The sequence below is a fragment of the Heterocephalus glaber genome, unplaced genomic scaffold, assembly GCF_053883595.1.
Source record: "Heterocephalus glaber isolate CG9 unplaced genomic scaffold, H.glaber_assembly_v1.0 deba00001457, whole genome shotgun sequence".
In the NCBI taxonomy this organism is placed as follows: Eukaryota; Metazoa; Chordata; class Mammalia; order Rodentia; family Bathyergidae; genus Heterocephalus; species Heterocephalus glaber.
The window spans coordinates 42480838-42497500 of NW_028258305.1; the positions used below are offsets into that span (position 1 = coordinate 42480838).

Below are 16663 nucleotides of genomic sequence, written 5' to 3' on the forward strand. Positions count from 1 at the left end.
CTGAAGCCAAGGGGAGTGCAGAGAATACTCAAGGGGTCTCACAACAAGCACACACGCACATGCATGCACACGTGTGCACCCTGCACACCCATGGGGAGACCACCCTGGCTGTTCTCTCAGAGGGTTCCCAGAGCAAAGCGGCCTTGGTGAATGGAAACCCAGCACATCAGCCGCTGCTGGGGTCTGCGCAGGCTGAGGATGAACACAGAAAGGAGCACAGGGAGGGTATTCCAGGGGAAGGAAAGAAGGTGCCAAGAAGACGCCCTGCTCTCCCCAGCAGCCTCCTGTCAGGGGTGACAGGGCCGGTCTGCAGGTGCTAATGGTGGTGCCTGGCTGCTAGCTACGAGCCTCAGGCGCCTTCCTCTTGATGCTCAGGAGACTCCTGGTGCCGCTGCTGTGTGCACGAGTGTGCACCTGTGTGCATAAGCTTGTAGCAGCCTGGGCAGCATCGTCTCCCGACTGCACAGCTGGCCCAGCCAAGGGGCCAGCACCTGTGACAGCCACAGCTTTTCTCTTCCACCTTCCCTGACGCCTCCTCTGTAGTGGTTTGTGGGTGCTTGGAGTATTTTTGTGGTGCTGGAGAGGCAACCCAGGCCTCGCACGTGCCAGGCGAGTGCTGTGCTGTGGAGCTATGCTCACTTGGCGACACCTGGTTCCCGACACGTGGGCTGCCTCAGCCCTCCACCTCTTTGCAGGAGTGAGCGGCTCCCGGGAAGCTGGCGGTAGGAGAAGAGGGGTGTCCCTCCTGTACACTGCTCCCCTCAGGGGTGCAGGACAGCCCGCCCCGGGCTTGAGGAGGCGCAGACCATCCTGCTTGCTCCCTACGTGCCACTTGCTGTACACTGGTGTCAGCACCTGTTTAGTGCTGTGATTTTATCTGAGAGGCTTTACTTCTGTAGGGATGAGCATATTTTTGTGAGTTAAACGGTTTTACAAACTTAAGTATGTGGACAGACAAGTGTTTTCTCTAATTCAGGATGTTTATCTGAAAGCTTTCAGTCAGTCATTCACTCAGCAAACACATCTCCAGTGTCTGCTGCTCTCAGAGGGTTGCCCTAGCACAAGATGACTCCAGACCTCCTAGCACTTGCGTTCTAGCGGGGAGAGACAATGAATACGAAGCACAGAGTCGGGCACGGTAGCATATACAGGTCTGTAATCCCAGCACTCTGGGAGGCTGAAGCAGGAGGATCACAAGTTTGAGCCCAGCCTGGGCAACTCAGCAAGACCCTGTCTCAAAATAAAACATTTTAAAAAAGCTTTGGGGATGTAGCTCAGTGTGAAGGCCTTGTGTTCGATCCCCAGTACTCCCCCCAACCCAATAATAATAATTATAAAAAACATAAGCAAACTGTGAAGCTTGTTAGAAGGAGATAGGCAGAGCAGGGTGTGGGACTGCGAGAGCCCCGAGCCCCGGACAGGAGTGTGCCTGCCTGGTTGAGACCGGCCTGGGAGGAGGTGGAAGGAACAGGAAGTGGGTGGGCCGCGAGCACACTGGGCTCTGTGCTGGTGGCGCAGATTTTGCCAGAGCAGGTGGTGGCCGTTTCTGCCTGAGCACACGCGTGTACTTCTGACCGAGGTGTGTGCATGTGTGCTCTGTCCCTGGCTCTCAAATTGGGCGCGAGGGACGGCTATCTCACATCCAGCCCTGTTTTCTGGCCCCACAGGTTCTTCCCTGGGAACCACGCTGGGAGCACAGCCCACCCACACCCGCCAACACCCGTGGACGGGAAGAGCCCGTGAGAGCAGACAGCCATCAGTGCTTTCAGGACTGGGGATGGGGCCCAGGGTCTGCACGGAGCTAGTACATCCTCGGCCCCCTTTTTTATTTTGAGACAGGGTCATCTAAGTTGCTAATTTGCCCAGGCTGAGCTTGAATTTCCGATCCTCCTGCTTCAGCCTCCCAGAGTGCTGGGATGACAGGTGTGCACCACCACGCTTGCTAAGGCAGGTCATCTTCTAAGACCCTCTGCGCTTGCCCAGGAGCCAAGCAGGCCCCTCGCCTTCCTGTACTCATTTGTCTTTTTTTTTTTTTTTTGGTACCGGGGATCGAACTCGGGTACTCACTTTGTCTTGATCTCTGAGTCCTCGTGGCTCGAGTGGCACATTTCACTGAACCGAGAGACGAAGAAGTCATAGCTCCGATGATAGGATGGTGTGTCCTCCTCGATGTTGGCGAACTTCACAAACTGCGGGGTGGAGGGAGGGACACATGTGACAGCTCACCTTCCACCCTCACTCCAGGGTCCCCAGGCCCCCGCCTGGCACAGCCACAGAACCACGAGTCCCAGGACAGCTTCTGTGGCTTCCTGCTCGGCTCTACTTTCCTGGGCTGTTTGGGGAGCAGCAGAGGAGGGGCGGCGTGGCCGGGAAGGCTGTCAGGATGACACTGGACCTGCGAAAGCCAGGGTCAAGGCACGGGCCTGGTGAGTTCTGGGACCCGAAACTACACCTAGACCTTGATTTAAGAGGTGATTACATTCAACTGTCGAAAATGTGAGTAAACGGCGAGTGTGCCCCTCGGGTTAGGCCTTGATCAGCTTTTGGGTCCCACGGCGCCGCACTTAGCGTTCTAAATACAGACTGAATTTCAGCCGAATCCTGCTAAGCAGCAGGCAACCTGGACAACAGGGAGGCAAATCGCCGAAAATTGAATGTAATTCTTACAAGTTGTTTTGTTTAATGTCCTAAATGTAGTGTCCCAAATGACTCTAAAAGATTAGATTTACAATAAATTATATTCATTATTTTGCCATGTATTATTATTTATTTTTTCTAAATCTGTATAGGTTTAACAAGGATATACCAGCCTAAAAATATCTAGTTAAGCTATGTCATAATATTCAGTGTGGTCAACCTATGTCCCTATTTAAAACTGTTCACTTTTTCTAGATGAAAAGTAGCAGCTTCCATGAGAACCATTAATTACTATCGAGTTTTGTTCTTTTAACAGTAAATATACAGCTATTTTCCATTGAAGGATAAGACGTCAAAATACAAAGCAGAGTGGTTTCGCCGCCTGCCTTGCAAGCGCAAGGACCCGAGTTCGATCCCGGGTACCAAAAAAAAATACAAAGCAGAGTAGCTGGGCGTGGTGCACACCTGTAATCCTGGCACCGGGAGGCTGAGACAGGAGGACTGGTGCACATTCAAGGCCAGCCTGAACTACATAGCGAGACCTCATCTCAAAAAACAGACCAAAAAAACAAAAATACAAAGCAGATAAGGAGATCTTTCTTCCAAGCCACATCTAAAATGCATACATATGGGGCCAGGGATTTAGTTCAGTGGTTCCACTGCCTGCCTCGCAAGTGGAAGGACCCGAGTTCGATCCCCGGTACCAAAAAAAAAGAAGAAGCATACATATGTATGTTTAGGACAGAATGTTCTGATATTAGCAGTACATCCACATGACACGGTTTGCAGTATCGATGTGGCAATACAGGAGGATGGCAGTGGCTCCTGTGATCACATCATTGATCATTCATGAGTTCAGAGTTCCAGAAACAAGGGAAAGGATGCTGGGTGTGGCTCACGTACATCTGCTGCTGACACTGACAGGAGGTCACGGGCAGGGTGTTGTCCAGACCAAGGCGACACACAGACGAGTGTTCCAGCAGCTCTAGCTCTTAGCCGGTGATGCGACCCAAGAGTGGGACATTCCATGTTTTTTTTTGGTACTGGGAATCGAATTCAGGACATTCAATTTTTTATGTTTTGGTTTTCCCATGTGTAAAATGAGCAGCCAGTGTTCACAAGGGTTCTTTTAAGGTTTTAAAACTGTATCTGTTTCAAATATGATGAGGCAGCTTAAAATAAGACTTCCTGTGTCTGTGTAAGGGTGTACACATTGTAGAATGGAAAAGACTTTAAAAAGTCAACAATAAAGAGGAAAAAAGAGTCAAACAAAGACTTTGTCAGGAAAATGAATGACCAGACTTTACGTCCACTGGTTTGAGGGTTTGTGACTAACAGCTATGGAGATGAAAGAAACTTCCAGAATGTCAGGAACTACCCTAAGCATTTTACACCATTTCTTTTACTTCTTAGAGAGAGAGGATTCTTTTCATCCCACAGAGACTGAGACCCAATCCTGAAGTACTTGGCTCCGTACAGGGGCCCCAGTCTCTACCCCACTATACCCACTGTGGGCTTCTCCCGCAGCCTCCCGTAAGCCTGGCCTTCTGGGTTTGCTCCACTTTCCTGAGGTGTAATTAAAAATAAAAATCATATATATATATTTAAGGTATACAGCAGCTATTTCAATATACACAGAGACTGTAAAATAACCACCAAAATCAAGCTAATGCATCACCTCCCATACATCCACCACTTTCTTTCCCTCTCCTCTTCCCCTCCCTTTATTCCCTTATTCCTTCTTTCCCTCTTACTTTCTTGTGGTGAGAAGACTGAAGATAGCCAAGCAATGGAAACAATCTAAATGTTCAGTGTCAGATGAATAAAGAAAATGTGGTATATGTGAACACACACACACACACACACACACACACAGCATACTGGAATGTTACTCTGCTTTTAAAAAGGAGATCCTGTCATTTTTGACCGCATGGATAAACCCGGAAGACATTATGCTAAGTGATGTGAGCCAGCCACACAGACACTGCCCGATCTGACTCCAATGTGGAATCGGAAGTAGTCCACTTCCCAGAAGCAGAGCACAGAAGGGGCATGCCAGGGCCTGGGGAGGCACAAACCTTCTCCCGGTCTCTGTCCCTGCCCTCTGGGACCTGCAGCACCTCAGGCCTAGCAGCCCAGGCTGGGGCACAGGTAGGGTGGGGCTGGAGGAGCAAGGACACTTGTTTTCAAGCCCCGAAGAGCTGCAGCAGTGGGGGGCTACTTAATCATGCAGATTCCGGCCTCAGCCCCAGGCACGCTGGGTCGGCCTGGGGTCTCTAGCGCACGGTCCACACCCGCTGGAGAACCACAGCAGGCGGGATCCCTTCTCTCCGCACAAGACCCCACTCCTGAGGGGGTGCAGCAGAGGCACCAGGGCCTCGTCTGTCAGCTTTGACTCCCTCTTCCTCAGGTGCCAGGGGCCCACCACAGGACCTTGCTGTGCTGTCTAGGTGTCTAAGTGTTTCAACGATTACCCCTGGCTGCAGGGCAAGACTGAGATTAAAATCCATTTCTTTAAAAAATAGAAAGTTCCATGACAACACTGAGGGAAGCAGGGAGGGACACGACACGGCACAGGGCCTTTTCTAAAGCGTCCGTGGCTCTCCTCTAGCAGCTTCTTCTGTATCTGTCCCAACGGGGCTGCTACAGCGGCCAGCCCCCGCAAAATGCCCTCATTCTTTTCTTCTGGGACTCTGTCTGTCACTGGAGTTTTGCTCTTCCGTGCTCTTCCTCCCTGGAAACGGCTGAGAGTCTTCTTCTCACGGGCTGACTTTACCTGGTGGCGGCTCCCTGCAAGTAGAGCGAGCTCCGCTCCACGGCTGCAGGCCCACGTGACACCCGTTTCCCTCACCTCTTGTCACCCGGGGCCCGGAGAGAAGCTGTGTGGATGGGGGCACCAGGACGTCTCTTATAGGTGGTCACCAGGGTAACATACATATGCAGAGCAACCGAGGCAAGCTCAGGAAGCAGTACCAGTTTAACCCTTGTCATTGTTTTTTTTTACAAGTTTAATGAACGAGTTTATTTATGTTATAAACAGAGGGCTCTGGGAACACAGGAAAAGGAGTTAAGGATTGAACCAGGTAAGACCCAAGCCAGGAGCCCAGAGCGGGAGCCTGTACCTCAGGAAGTGGTGACAGGCACCCACGGGTATGGACAGTGAAATGACGGCCACTCCCCTGACCTGGCACCCACTGGGAGTGTGAGGACAGGCGCCCTGGGCAGGGGAGGCGGATGGTGACCTCACACCCCCAGGGGCACCACGCAAGGGCTGGAGGTCACCTGACACAGCAGGGCAGGGCCAGTGGTACCCCCGAGGGGCAGGAGAGTGGGGACCGAGAAGGGGCCCAGCAGCCATGGCTGTGAGACCAGCAAGAAGTGGCTGGCCATGCTGTCTTCTCTCCAGCGTGTATGTCACCTCTTAGGAACACGTAGTAGAGAAGATGCAGGGGCACTCTCCCCACTCCTGAGTAAAGGAACTATATGGATTCCACGCATATAATTAGTGAGGTTCTTGTTTCCCCGGGTTTCCATTTCTTGGCCCCTCCGAGAGTCAGTACTGCAGCCACTGAGCAGCAGCACTTGCCCCAGCGGTGAGCAGATGTGCCCTAAACCCTCAGGGAACAAGTATCCCATTCAGAACATGCCCGGGGCCCCTCTCTGCCCCACCCCACCTGATCTGAAAAACAAATTTCAAGTATCATTTTACTATCGCCTGCTTGCTTTGTTTGAACCCAGGCTTTGTTCTGTGAAAAGCCCTTAAAAGCCACAGAGCCCTTGAGGAAGCTTTTCACAGACACGCAGGAGTCTGCATCAGGAACAGCCAGGCTAGGCCCATGCCCCAGTCCTTACGATTCCAGTTGACCAGGGCTCACTAAGTTGCCCAAGCTGGCCTCGAACTCATGATCCTCCTGCCTCAGCTTCTTGAGCCAGGTGTGCGCCAGGCTTCCCTACTCCATCTTTAACGCCAGGTACAGATGGCAGCAACATGCAAAAGGGACACACCACGCGGTGACAGCAACATTAACACTTGTTAATGCACTTGCTACTTTCCATCTTTGTCAGTTTCCCCAGCTGTAAGGTGTCTGCCTCCTTCCTCACATCCCTCGGGCCAATGTTATAGGATGTCTGTGACTGCATGTAGATCCCCTGATAATGCAGCATAACACTGGGCTAAGATCCTGCACTGAATCACATCTGCACTCTGCTTCCATAAGAGAACAGCCTCCAAGGATTCGGGCACAGTTTTCAGCCTGCCACAACCCCACTGCCATATACGATTTTCAGCAAACCAGTGAATTTCACAGGGTATCTACTGCTCCCCCTGGGAGAAGAGCATCGTGAGGCGGAAAGGAGCCAGCGAATGATACTTCAGCTCAGCTGACTGTGAGGGGTGGAGCTGGCCCCAGACCTAGGAATTCTGACACTGGGTTCTGTGCTCTTTGCCCTTTGAGCTTTAATGTGCATCCAAACTACCTGGGTAGTGTGATAAAAATGCAGATTTCTAGCTGGCTGTGGTGGTAATGCCTGTAATCTCAGCACTCTGGGAGGCTGAGGTAGGGGGCACAAGTTTGAGCCTAGCCTGGGTGATTTAGCCACTTGGCAAGACCCTGTCTTGAAATAAAAAATAGAAGAAGGGCTGGAGATGCAGCACAGTGTGAAGACTCTGAATTCAATCTCCAGTGCTCCCTCACCCCCCACATACCAAACAGAAGCAGACTTCTGAGCCACCGCAGGCCTACAGAACAAGACTCTCCAGAGGTAGGACTTATAGGATTGCCCCCTCCCCGTTTTTAGTACTGGGGATTGAACCCAAAGTCTTTGCATGGAGCTATATCCCTAACCTTCTTTAAATTTTTTTTTTTTAATCTTGAGACAGGGTCTTGCTAAGTTGCCCACTTGAGCTTGAATTTGGGATCCTCCTGTCTCAGCCTCCCAGAGAGCTAGGATTACCCGCCTTTCCAGCCCTACTTCCCTAGAGATTCTGGGGCAGGCTCTCTACAGCCCCTGCAGTCTGACTGGCAATTGGCTGGACCAGTAGCTATGGAAACGCTCTGAGGCTGGCTGGGAGGAGCAGCACATTGGACAAAACCAGGGAGTGTCCTTGGCAGTGGAGGTCAGTTGGGGCTGGGGAGACAGAGGGGCATCTCCGCTGAAGGACAGAATGGGGGTGGCTTGGGGTTAAAGTAGGGCTCAGGTGGTGGCCCTGCCCTGGTTCCATCTCTGGGACACACAGTCCTCCCCTCTGGGGCCCTGACTGCCTGGGAAGACTGCTGAGGACTCTCTTCCTGCTAGGACTCTGGCTCCTGTGCCGTCTATGTGACTGCGCAGGGTCTGGGCCCCATTCAGTACCCCAGAAGTGGCAGCAGGGCTCGCTAACAAGTGCCCTTTTGGTGCCAGCCTCTGAGAGCTTTGTAGGAGCTCTGGGTCTGACAGCTTGGTGGGAGGAGCTTCCCTTCTGAGTCTGGAGCCCGGCAGCACAGTTAGACAAGCTGGACAGGGAGTGCTGGCCTTCGGTGTTCCTCCTGGACAGTCCCTCCCCGTGCTGCTCCTACAGCTTCCAGGGGGTGACAGGAAGGGGCAAACAGGAAGTTTTGGCGGCCATGATTCAGAGCGCCTGGCTGGGGTACATCACGGAGCCCTGATCAAAAGCCCACATCCACTGTGAAGCCCACCTGGGAAATGGGCCCAAACCTGCCATCTTAGTTACTTTTCTCATTGCAGAGACAAAATACCCGACACCTACGTTAAAGGGGGAAAGGTCTATTTAGCTCACTGTCTATAGAGTTTTCAGTCCGTAGTCGGCTGGCTCCAAGGCAGGGAGGCACGGCAGAGGGGCAACAGTTCACAGTGGACCAGACCAATGGTAGCAAAGCATCAAAGGACCTTAACAGCGTCTTTCTGGCCCTTTTATCTTATTTAGACTACCTGGGGCAGGCAGCACTCACACCCTTAATCCTAGTGCTCTGGGGCCTAGCATTGCACCCTGAATCACACACTCTACATTTAGCCACCTCCAAAATAGCCCCACCTCATTCACATGAGGCTTGGGGGGACACCTAAACACAAGCCCCAACACCTGCTGAGATGCAGGTGCCCGTGGCTTCCCAGTCAGGCCTTCACTGCTCTCCCAAGAGGCAGTGTGGTGTTGGGGCTGCGGTCATGCTCCGTATGTGAATCCCAACTTCTTTGCGGATTGTATGGTGATCTGGGACAAGTTACTCAGGTTCCCTGTGCCTCAAATGCCCCATCAGTAAAACTCGGGTAATATAAGAGCACCTGCCCTGTCCGACTGGCATGGCTAGGGCTCTACCAGCCCTGCCTATCAAAGCACAGTTGCTGCCCCTGCCCGGTGCCTCTTTGGCTTACTGTCCGCGAGTCCTCACTGGGCCCGTTCACCTGTGGGACTGGTCACTATTTTTCTAAATTCGCAAGACAGCAGGGACTTCCCATTTGCTTCTCCTCCACCACTGCTCATACCTTACAAATGGCTTTTATTTAAATGTTCGTTGTATAATGCATGAAATCGTGAAAGCATAAAGTTGAGTTTTTCCTTTTTTTTAAAGATACAGCAATGATGAGGAAGGTCTCCATAGCAACAAACTGGAAACACTGAACATGTGACATTTCAAAGGTCATGGGCACTGCCAGGCCACCCTTTCAAGATCAAAGTTGTGGCTCTTTATATACAACAAAGGGTATGGGCTTGCAGGAATGGACTGCCACCCTCCAGGACAGGCAGGCAGGAGCCACGGCTGCGTGAAGGCTGAGGGTCACTGGGGGCCTGGCTGAGGAAGAGAAAGCGAGCTCCGAATACTGACGCTGCACACACAGCCTCCCGGTCTGCACAGGGGGAGCTGAGTGGGCTGCTGCACTGTGGCTCCAACCAGTCTCTCTGAGGAAAGCCAGTCTTCCCCTCCTCTGCAGTCGGACATGCTGAGCCACCAGCCACAGAACCACAGGGAAACGCACCAGGTAGACACAGGCCCACCTCTCTCACAGCCTGCGCACTGCTGCCTTTCCTGCTGCATTTACCTGCCGGGGTGGGGATGGGAGCTGCCTCTCTGCTTCACTAGGGCAAATCCTAGGTGGAAAGCAGACCTTGCAAAGCACATGCTTTCAACTTGTATGCTGCCTGCCTACTTCTCCTTGGAGTCCTGGTTTTTGTTTTATTCTACAGTATTGGGAATTGAACACTGGGCTACATCCCCCGCCCTGTTATTTTTTATTTTGGGACAGGGTCTTGCTAAGTCACTAGGTTTCCCAGGCGGGGCTCAAACTCCTGATGCTCTTGCCTGAGCCTCCCAGAGTGCTGGGATCAAGGTGTGCGTCACTGTGCCTGGCTGCTGTTCTGACCAATCATGATTCCCTGGAGCAGTTTTCACCAGAGCCAGGAAACAGTCCCTATAATGTGATCAGCTCTGCCGACCTCCTGACCACCAGCCAAGGCAAAATCCCCCTGTGCACCCATATTACGCTGTCCCTCCTTTCAGTCTTTGCAAAACTGCTGCAGCTCTAAGAACTCCTGGGAATATCTAGTCCTTGCCACTCTGGAGAAGCTATTCCTTCTGCCCCGAGTCCCCCACGTGCCCTGCAGCCTCCAGTCAGGAAGCACAGGCCGTGGGATGCCTTGGCTGCCTTGGTCTGAGATCCTGCCTTTCTGGTGCCGAGCCTCTGACCTGAGCGCTTCAGCAGCCTTGCAGTGCTGGGCCACCTGATGCCATGGAGCCCGCCTCTAGCCCACTGGTATCTGGCAGCGCTGGCTGCTAGGCTGGTGCTGGGCACTGCACCATTTCTAGTCCATTGAAGTTGATGACATTGTCCAGGGGAGCAAATGGAGCAAGAGGGCGGAGCACAAGAGCCTTGGAGGCTTTCAGGAGCATCTAGAGAATCACTGAAGGAAGCAGATTTGGCTTCTGGAGGCTGCTGTAATGAATGACCACAATTCAGTGGCTGTGAGACTTGGACCTCATGGTTCTGGGGCGCAGAAGTCTGACACGGGCCTGCAGGGCCGCACTGCCTGAGAGCCTCCAGGAAGCACCAGTTTCCTGCCTTTCCAACTTGCAGAAGCCACCTGCAGGCCACGCCTCGTGGCTTCCTCTGTGTTCAAGGACAGCAGCACAGCTCCTTCCGTCCCCTCCCTTTCTGTCCCTCTGCCCCATAATCACACCCCTCTCTGACTCTGGTCTTCTTGGGGCCCCTCTGCCCCTTGATGACCCTTGTGATTCCATTGAGCCCATCTGCACAATCCAGGATGCTCCCCATTTCTAGCTCCTTAACTTGCTGCTGTCTGCAGAGTCCCCCTGTCACAGTGGCCCTCGCAGGTCCCAGGGGTTAGGACCTGGACATCCTGTTGGGGAGCATGACGCGGTCTACCATGGAAACTGAGAAGAATGAGGAAGGTAGAAAAGTTGGGAAGCCCGGAGAGAGTGAAGAAGGGCACAGGGGACAGGAAGTGTCACCAAAGCAGAGCCATCAGGAGAGCCAGTGGGAAGTCTGCTACTGGCACAGCTTCTGCAGATTTCTAACAGCAAAGACAGAGAGAGGAGAGAGGGCTGGCACTAGCCTCCCCCAAACCACATTGAGTATCCCTAAAAGGGAGACACACACAGTGCTGCCCAGCACTTTCCTGCTGCAGAGCCCAGCACCTCTGAGAAGCTGGGTTGAGACCCAGGAAACCTGTAGCCTTTCCAAGCTCTCCAGAAGACTCTGTCAGTTTTGGGGACCTTAAAGGGGGCTGGGGTTCTCCAGAGATTCTCTGCAGAGTGCAGATTTGTTCTGAGCTGATTTGGGCAGCTAAACCAGGTCTGAGGAAAAAGCTATGGGCAGGGAGAGCTGGCTTCAGGTGAGGTTTACTCCACTTCGGCTATGGATGGGGACTGGTTACAGAGGGCATCTGCGCAGAGCCTGGGGCCCAGGATTGGGCTCTAGAAGAGGACCCCACGCTGGGTAGAGAGAAGCCTCTGACCTTACCCACTCTCAGATCTGGGGAGAACACATGGGCTGTGCAACCATGGAGGAGTTATCTGACCTCTCTGGGCCTCCATTTCCAGGCAGAGCCTCCTCTCCTTCCTTCTTTTCTGGGTGAAGCAGGAGGAAAGGGCACAGCCTGGTGTTCCTTCACACCAGCCTCCTTTGCCCCAAAAGGCCCTGAGATCTTCTGACTCCCTAGGTTACATTTGTTAACATTATAGCAAGTGTAACCATACTGGGAAGTCTCAAAAATGCTAATACTTTACTTGGGAAAGCTCCAGGAGGTCCCAGCCGAGTCTGGAAGAGCATCCAGAAGGGCAATACTGGGAAGGCTGCCTCCGAGCTGGAGTCCAAATCTACTGCCACATTTGAGTTGCGTTATTCCCGGGTCTGTGCCCTTGCTGGCGAAGCACTGCACTGAGGGGAATTTACAGGACACTTAATTCCCAAGGGAGCAGCTAACAAGACCACTACCTTGGGCTAGCATTTGCTGTGGGGCACATGAGAGTGGGCAGCCTGCTTCTGTGGCCCCCATGGATACACGGTGGCGAGTTTATTTTCCATCAGATGTTCTCTTCTAGACTGTAGTTATCTTAAACAAGACAACTAAAACAGTATCTGAAGCTGTTGCCAGGGCAACCCAACAAAAGGACTTTGCCCTCAGCTACTGTATATGGAATTTGTCAAAGGTAGCTGGCACACAGGGAGATGGAAGGGAAGGGAATAGGCTGTCACCCTGTCCTGGAAAGAGGCATCAGAAGATTCTCTCCTGGTTAAAGCAACGTAGGTAGAACAGGAAGTAGGACTTGCGCTGTGCAGTAAAAATTCACAAATGTAGGGCTGGGGATTTAGCTCAGTGGTTCCGCTGCTTGCCTCGCAACCACAAGGACCTGAGTTCAATCCCCTGTAACAAAAAAAAAAAAAAAAAAATTTCACAAGTGTCAGGTTGAGAAGGTCAAGGGAGAAGCCTTCGCTTTTCTCTCATGCTCTCTGCAGACAGATAAAGGTCTCAACTAAGACCTGTAAAATAGTTGCATCTTAGTATCTTGAAGAACTGGAGCTTATAGTATGCCTTAAGGGGCGGGACTAGGAGGGAAGGCAAGAAATGAAAGAATGCAGCTGGAACATTCTTGGTTGTAAAATACGCACACTGCACTGGGAGTTCTTGACATACCTGACAGCTCTTCTCTTACAAATCAGAGCCTCCAAGAAAGCAGCCACTTGTACTGGGACCAGTGACAGACACCACATGCAACCCGCCTGTGGAATCCATGAAAACACCAAGCCTGATACAGACGGCAGCTCAGGCTACACAGCTAGGAAAGGACAGAACAAGTGGAGCCCCGCTTCCGGTTTCCTCTCAGTCTTTCCAGGGCTGCCGGGCCTTCATCCGTGGGTATCAGTTTACTCTGAAACATGCAGAACCTGGACCAGCTTTCAGAGGACACCCTGTGGGGCGCTGAGCTGTGCAGGCCCCTCTGTATCAATCTATTTTTCTATTTCTTGGAGCCCCACATAAAATTTCTTAAGGAGAAAAACTTGTTAAAAGTTTGAAGATCACCAGCCTAAAAAGAAGTACAGCAGATAATGTTGGTCATTGTTCAACCTTGTGAAGATACTAAACCAGTGAGTAGTGGTGAATTGTTAAAATTCTACTTTTTTATGGGTTTATAGAAATTATATATGTTACCTACTATTTATTTATGATAAGAAAACGCAATGCCCCTTTGTTTACACACAAGCCAATACTGAAGCAAGCAGTGCATTGTGCTGAGGGTCAGAGATGAAACAGCAGAGCCAGAGGTCTCCCCACCCCAGCCTCACGGGAGACCCGTGCCCCGGGCCAGGCTCACCGAGTTGGTGCCCAGGATCTGCAGGTTGGGCTTCTCTGACTCCAGCAGCTTGGCCACCATCTTGAGGAAACTCTCCACGAAGAGGTTGATGCTCTGGCAGTGGCAGGCCATGAGCAGCTGGTCCAGTGCCTCCATGGCGATGCACACATACCTGGGGAGAACGCACCGGCCTCACCAGCGGCCCCCGGCCCTCGAACTCCCACCACCTGATGGGGAGCCGGGAAGGAGACTCCCCGGGGCTCCCAGTGTCCACACGGCCAGCCCAACACGTGCCTACTGCTGCGGCCCAGAACTGAGAACCAGGAAGAATCAAGAGCTGCAAGGGCGTTTCACAGTGTTAGCGCTGCCTGCCACTCTCAAGACAAGTTCGTATGCTGTATGTGTAATAAAGGAGGAGTGCAAAGATCTGTCCTTCTTTACGTCTCAACCCAAATCACATCTGTCTGTGAATGTTAGGCAAATAGTTAAAGAATTCTTAATTAGGGTCAGGGATTTAGCTCAGTGGTGCCACTGGCTGCCTTGCAAGTGCAAGGTCCTGAGTTCAATCCCCGGTACCAAAAAAAAAAAAAGATAATAGCACAAAACTTTCTTTTCAGTGAACTAAGAGGACCTAGTGGTATAAATAAAACAAATTAGCATATATATTGAAATATTTTAAAAACCATGGAATATATAATTTGGAGGATTATTAGAACTTCTCCCTACTTCCTGTTTCTCTATCTTCTAGCTGCTTGTTTTTTCCATAACAAAGTCTGGCTGAGGAAAAGGAAAGCCTGAGGAAACATGACTGTAGGACAGTTTCTGGAACCACCCCAGTGCCAGACACAAGGCCCCACCCTCCCGGCAGCAGCTGCCCAAGTTTGGACTCCGTGTGGTCCAACTGACTCCGATCTGTCCCCACTCCACAATCCAAACACAGCAAGAAACAGAGTGATGGCATCTTACAAAGAATTTTTTAAAAAGGCATCAGATACTACTTCTTAGGGTCACGTCTTGTGCTAACTCCCACACCAAGGAACCATTAAAGAGAAAAAAATAAAGCCTCTATACTCAGAAATTTTTCTTTCCACTTTTATACAATGTTTATTTCTTTAATCTGTAGAAACTGGGTCAACTATTACTGTTATATTATTATTAAATATTACCAGATAGTTGTCCCTGGGGACATTCACACCCAGATCAAGTGGTGTGTTTGTCTACAGAGCATTTCTCAGACACAAAGGCAGATCCTCTGTGCTGAGATCTTTGCGGGATTTTTGTGCTCCTTGGTACGTGGGTGCCCCAGCCCGCCCTGCCCCTGGACCCAGGACACATCGTTGGCTCTCCGTCACCCTGCCCTGCACCACCTCTGTCACCCAGAAGACTGGCTGTGCCTTGCAGACCCACTGAGGCAGAGCCTGAGTCCTCAGTCCTCAGGGCTGGGAGGCAGACTGGTCTGCAAGGAACCTTGTCAGGGGACAGACTTGCCCTTCGGAGAAACCTGCCACGATTGGGCAGCCAACGGTGGCGAATGGAAATGAGGGCAGGGAGAGGCCATTCTCCTCTAGCAGAGCATCTGACATCTTTTCATAGGAAGAAATCTGCAACCATCTCACTGTTATCTTACAGAGTTTAAATGAGGCAAATAAAGAAAGGGGTGGGATGGGTGGGGTTAGGCAAAAGAAGGGCCTAGAAGGCCTTCCGAGGCCCTGAGCCTAGATTATTGCTTTTCCTTTTCCTTTCCTTGCAAAAAAATTGTTTCTCAGAATATCCTGGTCAATTTTGATGGGAAATGAAAATTACAGCAGAAGTGAAACTGAAACATAAAGAAGTTTAAGGTCTCGGTCTCCGAACACATCACCCCTTTGTTCTCCATCTCTGATCCAATACCAAGGATGGCATGCCTGTGATTATGAACTTGAACTTTTCAGAGCATCTTGAAAAGTGGAAGCCAGTGGGGCCTTGGAACTCCCAGCCCAATGCTCTCTGTGTCCGTCCTTATTGTCACCTTCCCGAGCGTGGCCCATCTGCTAGGCCTATGTTCTCAGAAGGAACAGAGCATAGGGTTCTTGAGTGATGTCCACGCAGCAGTACTGTGGTCAGAAGGTGATCATCAGCAGAGATCTGATCTGGGGTTGGGTGCTGGAAAGGCCCAGACTAAGGACAGGTCTGGGAATCCAAAAGGCCTACCTGGGAACTTGGAGCAGAGTGGGTCAGGAAGGAGCTGGGCCATGGCGGAGGCAAGGCCTGGTTACAGACCACAGCAGCAGTGGACAACCTGTCTCAGATGAACTGGGAGGGCAGAACCCAAGGGGTCTGGCACCAACTGGGAGCCATGGAGGACACGAGGCAGGTTAAACAGGAGGAAGTCAAGGCCAGGGGCCAAAGCAGAAGGAGGTCATGACCACTAAGAATGCCAGGGACCTGGTACTGGGCAGAGGCAAGAAGTACCTTGCATGGAACCTCAGAGAGGTGCTCAGTCAGGGGCATCCCTAGAAGATGGGAGGTTTGGGACCTCCAGGGTAGGTAGGGGTGGGGCCCACTAGCGGGGAGCCAGACTTAGTTGGATAGGAAGCCAGGTCCAGGGCCAGGAATTAGGATCAGCAGGCAGGAAGAGGGGCGTAGCTTTGGCAGGGCCAGTCATCATCCAAGAATCACTCAAAGGACCTCTTATTCTGGGCAGATTAAATTAAGATTAAATGTGCCCGGTCAGCCCACTCCTGTACAGAACCTTCTGGGGCCCTAACTCTTGCCCGTCCAGTGGGAGTCTGCAGTGTGCTTGTCTGAAGGAGCAGCCATCCTCCGATCAGCCTCAGGGTCCTTAGGTTGGAGCAGCTTCACCCTCCCTGGCCCTGGGTGTCTCCATCCCTGGGGCTCAGACTGGGCCAGGTGAGAGCTCAGAGCACCGAGGATCCTGACGACACCTGACGTGGTATCCTGTGTGCTGTGGTCAGGGCTTGGTGGCCTTGTGGACTGAGCTGTCTCACCCAGCACTGCTGTCACTTTCCCTGCTCCCCAGTTTCTGGGGCATTTCAGTACTTGGGCTGGCTGCCAAGGAAATGCACAAAGGTGAAGGAGAGAGATACAGAGCGCTTCATTTTTGCTGCACTGCACTGCCCATTCTATTCCATGCCAACAAATGAATGATGCCTGGAGATTCACCCTCACTCCCTCTCTGGCCACGTCTGCTACCCTCTTGATGCCAAATTCCCATGGACCAG

General features: G+C 51.9%; 1 protein-coding gene across 5 annotated transcripts in view; it reads right to left on the reverse strand.

Annotated features, from left to right (window-relative positions):
- Efr3b (EFR3 homolog B) overlaps nt 1–16663 on the reverse strand; it is a 70149-nt gene that overhangs the window by 24187 nt on the left and 29299 nt on the right. For all 5 annotated transcript variants that reach the window (XM_087216593.1, XM_087216592.1, XM_087216594.1 and 2 more), the window contains exons 4-5: nt 13464–13614; nt 2068–2189 (exon numbers count right to left, since the gene is read on the reverse strand). In XM_087216593.1, coding sequence (XP_087072719.1) covers nt 2068–2189; nt 13464–13614 — 273 coding nt within the window. The remainder of the gene's footprint in view (nt 1–2067; nt 2190–13463; nt 13615–16663) is intronic.